Here is a 6,000-nt window from a genome sequence, read left to right as displayed (position 1 = left end):
GGATGGTTGTCTTTTCATTACACCGAAAAGCAATTTGCTTGAATCTCTAAAGGTGCACAAATAGTCCCTACTGGTTGAATCCTTTGGGTAAAGAGGTCTTCTTCATCCTGTGCAGTGATGGGAACCAAAGTTCAGGGAACCCTTAGAAGGACAAAGAGTCAGAGAACCTGGGAATCAGAAAGACACAATGCTTCTCATGAGCCCTTTCCTGATGAAAGAATCAAGCTTCTGGTAATGACCCCATCCCAACTTTTTAAAATTGGCTTTTACCTGGGAGATGCAACAGAGGAAAAGGAACATGCATTAAGTCATGGTTTATTTTTTCATCCTGTTTTCAAGTATCATATAATAGAACTCAAACCTTTCCCAAATACTTAGATTTTTCCTTCTAAGAAAGAGTCAAAGTCTTGTTTAAAGGCTAATCTATTAGATTCAATCTCATTTCCTCTCTACCTTCTAGAGTTTTCAGGCTTTTCTCAATATTGGAAGGCAGAGGGACCCCTTGTCAACCACAGGGAAACAGCAGTATTCACACATTTGCACTGCCTTTCCTGCTTGGTGTTACAGATGAATAATAAAATTCTCCCAGTCTCTTTCTCTTAAGTACACTGCTTCTTCTGTTCAACTTCCTACTTCATTGAGGACAAATGAATGAGAAGTGAAAGTTAGAATGCTTACTTAAAAGAAAGCAGCTGTTGTTTTTCAGATGGACACTCAACTAAGAACACAGAAGTTAAGGATGACATTTAGAAATGCAGCAAAAAGAATCCACATACATTATTTAAAAAAATTTTATTTGCTTATAAAAGAGAAAACAAACAGATCTGCAAAAACTTATCTCCATATTCAAAAGAATCCCTGTAGATAAGGAGAGGCAAGCCTGGAACATACTTCTGGACAAATTATCAAAAATGTATCTTTCATCAGAACCAGTGGGAAGTCATTACTTAACATGAGTTTAAAAACACCAAAAAACTAAATCTGTTTTTTTAAATTATCAAGTCCAAAAAGGTTATATTCTAACACTTATTTTTGGATACCGGAGAAACCAGTTACTAAGTGATCTCAGTGACAGATCATGAAGCAAGAGGTAGTTTCACCAATGATCATCCTTTGCACCATCGGCAAGGTCATTCCCATAGGCTGGGGGAAATGGTATCTGTGAATCTCTTTGGATTCATTCTTCAGCTGCTGGGGCCCCATTTCCTTCTAACACAATCATATCTATCTTGTTCATTTTAGAGCTTGAGATCATCTAGCATAGAAAAGATTCAACTTATGTTTCCCCATTCTCTTTGAGCAATCTTCTTTGGATGAAACAAATTATCTGGCATGTCATTAATATCAGAGAAGAGAAATTATTTTGATAATGTCAATAGATTAAGGGGATTTTTTAAAATTTAATGTTTTGTTAATAATAACAGCAACATCAGCATTATCCAAGGAGGAGACTCAGGCTGCTGTAACAAGCCCCTGCAGAGTAGTATACAAACCACATAACGACATTTTCTTAAGTGTAGTTCCTTGAGAGGTCTTGCCGTTGGTCTTCAAGTGTCTCCTGAAGCTGTCAGATCCCGGATCCCCACAGTTCCATAGCTTCCTGCTCATCTTGCACAGGGGTGAATTCCGGCTGATCTGGATGGGGAGCTAAAGAGGAAAAGTGGGGGTGGGGACTTGATAGGACCCAGGAACCATAAATCAATGTTCTCCCCTCACCTGGGTCCTCAGAGACACAGATTTGGTCAGTAAACTACAGAGATATCCTGCAAGGGTAGAAAGTAGTGCTGCCTTGCCCACCACACAGCTTCCCCATGAAGTTTCACAGTTAGTAAAGGGAGGAAGGGAATGATATGTTAGAGAATTGTTAGAAAACTAGAACCACAGCCAACTGCTTAAATATTATGTTTTATTTACAAGCGAAACCCTAAAAACACAGCAGAATTATACAAGAAAAATAAAATTTTACTATCACTCTCATGTTAAAAGTCTATCACCAGGGGAAGGGGGTGGGGGATGTGACCAAGGGAGGAAGAAAGAGTAGGGTGGTCAGAGGGTAAGATGTTCATTCACCTTGCATGAGGACAGGGAAGAGGAAAAGGCACAGTTAAAGAATTTTATCACAGAGCCTTCCCATAGAGGAGTTTGGAATAAATTTGTGGCATACCACCATACACCTCTATCCAGGTTGTCTTGGAGCACTCAGTTTCTATTACATTTGACATTAGGATTTGGTTAAGTTCCATTATTGTCCCGCCATTGTGTTTGGAGCAAGATGGGCAAGAGATTTGAAAGTGGGAAGGCAGGGAAGCAGGTGGCAGGAAAGAGGAGTGTCCATTGTTAGGGATAGGGGCTTAGTGGTGGTGGCAAACAGGACAGTTCTGTATCCATAGCCAAATGCCTCGGACAATGTAACCAGAGTGGAGCATTTCTACTTCAGTGCTGATAATCATTGTAAGGGATCAGATCTTAACAAGGGACAGGGGATTCAAGAGAACAGGGAGGGAAAAGATGAACAGAGAAAAACACATCAGAAAAACTTTGACCGATTCCTCTGGCAATTAAGGTTAAATTTCTCCTGAAGCTATAAATTTAAATTCATTGACTAATATATTCAGTGTCCCTTTTCATCTCTGAACCTCTGCCTTGAAACTTTCAAGAGTAACTATGTCCAAAATGGTCCCATCACACAGCATGTAGACTTTAGACGTTTTAAAGAAGCTTCGTCTTTCAGAATCTCAGTCCAATAGTTAGTGATAAGGCAAGGACAGCGTGACCACTGTTATTTCTTCTTAAGACTATTCTTTGTCACCTAGAATTCATGTGGTGGGCAGGAAGTGACCCAAAAGAATTCCTACTAAGCATGGAGGAAGTACTAAGTTTTAGGTTTCTTTAAAAATAAGAGTAAAATTTTACAGGATGTCATGGGCGTGACCACAGAAATGATGTAGTACACAAGCCCCCAGAAACCATACTCTCCAAATTACCAAGTACAAGACCAGAGGCCAAGTTTATGTGGATCACAATTTGGATGCAAGGAATTCACAAGTTTTCTGTTATTTGAATTTCCTCTTAAGGCTTTTAAAGGGATAGCCTCTACAGCAATTTCTACTTTGTAGAATATGATGCCCCTAGATAATGTGAGATAGTAAAGAATCTGAACTCTTCTTCCTCCTCATGACTGCTCTGCTTTTCATAGCACATCCTCCCCATTTGGTACTAACCTTAGTAATGCTGCCCAAAGCCCACAAGAAGTTGACACTTACCTCCCACACCATAGGCAGAACACGAGGACGGGTCACAGTATCCAGGCTGGCCAGAAGGACCTTGTGGTCCAGGTACCCCCAGATGACCTGGGGGGCCCCTTGGTCCAGGAGAGCCAGGGGGTCCAGGGTTGCCAGGCCGACTTTCCCCAGAAGGTCCTAAGAAGCATCCACAAATGAAAAAAGTTGACCATTTACCACCATAGGATGGGTTTTGAGACCACCACCAAGTAAGTCAGTTCTTACAAGAAGCACCTTACACATCTTCACAATTAGGATAATCTGCTTCTCTCTACTCCTTGAACTCTTTTTTCCTAAACTGGCTTTTCTGGCAGAGGACTATGCTGCAATCATATACTCTTCTGGAGGTCAGTGCTCGTAACTAGTTCAGGAAACTGGAAAGCAAGATATACTCTTTTCTATGACCTCTTGGGCATTAAAGGGAAAGGAGCAAATTAGTGTCAATCTTGTTTTCTCTGTGGAGCTGCTGTTTTCCAATACAGCAACTTATGCATCCAATATATGGGCACTTATACACACACACTCAATCTCAATCTTGTAATCTGTTAGAATGGTCGTGCAAAGTAGTACTGGCCAATGGTTTGAGATAATTAAATTAGTCTGGAGTCTGAAAAAAATTATCCTAGAAAAGACAAATGAAAAGTCTAAAATTGGTCCCCAATACATGGTCCCACTACACTAACTTAAAATTTCTTTAGGTGACTAGGTACAGTGGTTCAAGCCTATAATCCTAGCTACTTGGGAAACAGAGATCAGGAGGATGCTGGTTCAAGGCCAGCCCAGGCAAAAAGTTTGCAAGACTCTATCTCAACCAATAGCTGAGCATCATGATATGAGCATGTCAGGAAGTTTAAGTAGAAGAATTGAAGTGCAGGCTAGCCTGGGCATAAACCCAAGAACTTATCTCAAAAATAACCAAAAGCAAAAAGGACTGGGGACATGACTTAAGTAGCAGAGTGTCTTCCTAACAAGAATGAAGTCCTGAGTTCAAACCCTAGTACCTGCAAAAAGAAGTTTTTTTCTTCATTGATTGATAACTTAGATTGAATGGAAATGGGGGCATTAATTTTATTTTAATTTAAGAAGTTTTTCAGGCTGGGATTTTGGTTTTTATGCTTATTTGTTTTTATGCCTGGCTTCCAACAGTGATTAAAAGGTATTCTTCAACTAGAAATAAGATTATTTAACCAGAACTGAAAGTAAGGACAAGTATCAAATTCAATTTGAATAGTATGGTGGCTCTCAGATACATTTAGTTCCACTCAATCAACACACACTAGTCACTTATTCTGTGTAATGCATGATGCTAGGCCAGTTCCTTCTACAATATCTAGTAATAGAAGTATTTACAATCAAAATGGACCTATAACTTTAGAAAGTCTCTTAGAGGTATATTGTAAAATCTTTACTATATTGGACAGAAAAAAACTATAAAGCATTTGAGTCAATGTGGCTAAGACTGGGACTATAAGTATAGAACAGAATGTGAGTGAATAATTCTAATAACAAGTCCATTCATCGGGAAACCACTGCAAAAGCACATAATATTGTACATTACACTCAAAACTTCTACAGACTTCACTCAGTAGGACAACCACAGCAGGAATGACTAGTGTTCTTCAAATTCCCTTGTGCTCCTTTAGATTTCATGCCTCGCTCCTTTGCAGTTCAGTGGGGCTGTGTGACTAGTTCCAGTTAGTAAAATGTAACAGAAAGTAACACACCAGTGTATTTAGAAATTTGAGGCTGATGGGCTCTCTTTATCTTTTCCTTAAAGGCTATGTGATCCAGGATGAAGATCACAGAGTCCAAAATGAGGAAATGCCTTACCCATAGTCACTTTGTGACTATGTAAAAAATCTTTGTTGTGTCAATCTACCAATCATCTGGGATTGTAGCCTAGCCTAACTCCTACAACCAATAAGAGCCCAGAATACGACATAACTTTTCTGGGTTAGTATGTTAGGAGGATTGTTAATACAAAATTGGCCTTTTATTAAAATAAATGAGAAATATGGCAATTTCAGTTAGATACAAGGATATAATATTGCCATTTTCCTTGTCTATGATATCAGTAAATATAAAGCCTTTTATCTTGAAGTTTCTTGTTAGGTAGAAAGATTTACCTGCTGGTCCAGGGGGACCTCTTGGACCTTGAGTTCCAACACCTGGATTTCCTTTCTCCCCCTTGACACCAGTTAGACCTGTTTCAAAGGATGGGAGAGAGGGAGGGAGGAAAGAGAGGAGGGAGAGAAGGAGAGAGAGAGGAGGAAGGGAGAAGGAAGGAAGGAAGAGAGAGAAGAAAGAAAGAAAGAGAGAAAGAAAAGAAGGAAGGAAGAGGGGAAGAAATAAATCTTTTTATAATTACATTTTGGTAGTTCTATTTTTATAGGTTTCAAAAGTATCTTTCTGATGAAGACAATGAAGTGGATTGATTTAAAGTTATGGGTACCATGGGGATTTTAAAATTAAATATGTAGCTTATGTAAGATCACATTATAGTTCTGTAGTCTCTGTTTGCTATACTGCAAACATGCCTTTTCCTTCCTACTGAAATGGTTCAACATGCCAGGATCCAGCCTGTGTTTTTGCACATACCAGGCCATTCAACATATGCAGTTGGCACTCCACAAGTAGCACAATAGAAATCACAAGTGGACATGTCTAACATTTTCCTTTTGGTCCACTCTGTCATGTATCTGCAAAAGGCATGAATTAT

General features: G+C 39.3%; 1 protein-coding gene across 6 annotated transcripts in view; it reads right to left on the bottom strand.

Annotated features, from left to right (window-relative positions):
* Window positions 1-777: 777 nt before the first annotated feature.
* Col14a1 (collagen type XIV alpha 1 chain) overlaps window positions 778-6,000 on the bottom strand; it is a 277,904-nt gene continuing 272,681 nt past the window's right edge. For 5 of the 6 annotated variants that reach the window (XM_074069130.1, XM_074069129.1, XM_074069128.1 and 2 more), the window contains 3 exons: window positions 5,408-5,485; window positions 3,264-3,419; window positions 778-1,647 (listed from right to left, as the gene is read on the bottom strand). In XM_074069130.1, coding sequence (XP_073925231.1) covers window positions 1,568-1,647; window positions 3,264-3,419; window positions 5,408-5,485 — 314 coding nt within the window. In that variant the 3' untranslated portion in view covers window positions 778-1,567. Of the gene's footprint in view, window positions 1,648-1,889; window positions 2,466-3,263; window positions 3,420-5,407; window positions 5,486-6,000 lie in introns of those variants that run through there. The other variant, XM_074069133.1, reaches the window with a different exon arrangement.

The sequence above is a fragment of the Castor canadensis genome, chromosome 3 (genome assembly GCF_047511655.1).
Source record: "Castor canadensis chromosome 3, mCasCan1.hap1v2, whole genome shotgun sequence".
Lineage (NCBI taxonomy): Eukaryota > Metazoa > Chordata > Mammalia > Rodentia > Castoridae > Castor > Castor canadensis.
The sequence above is the reverse complement of the archived record's forward strand: the minus strand, read 5'-3'. Positions and strand labels throughout refer to the sequence as shown.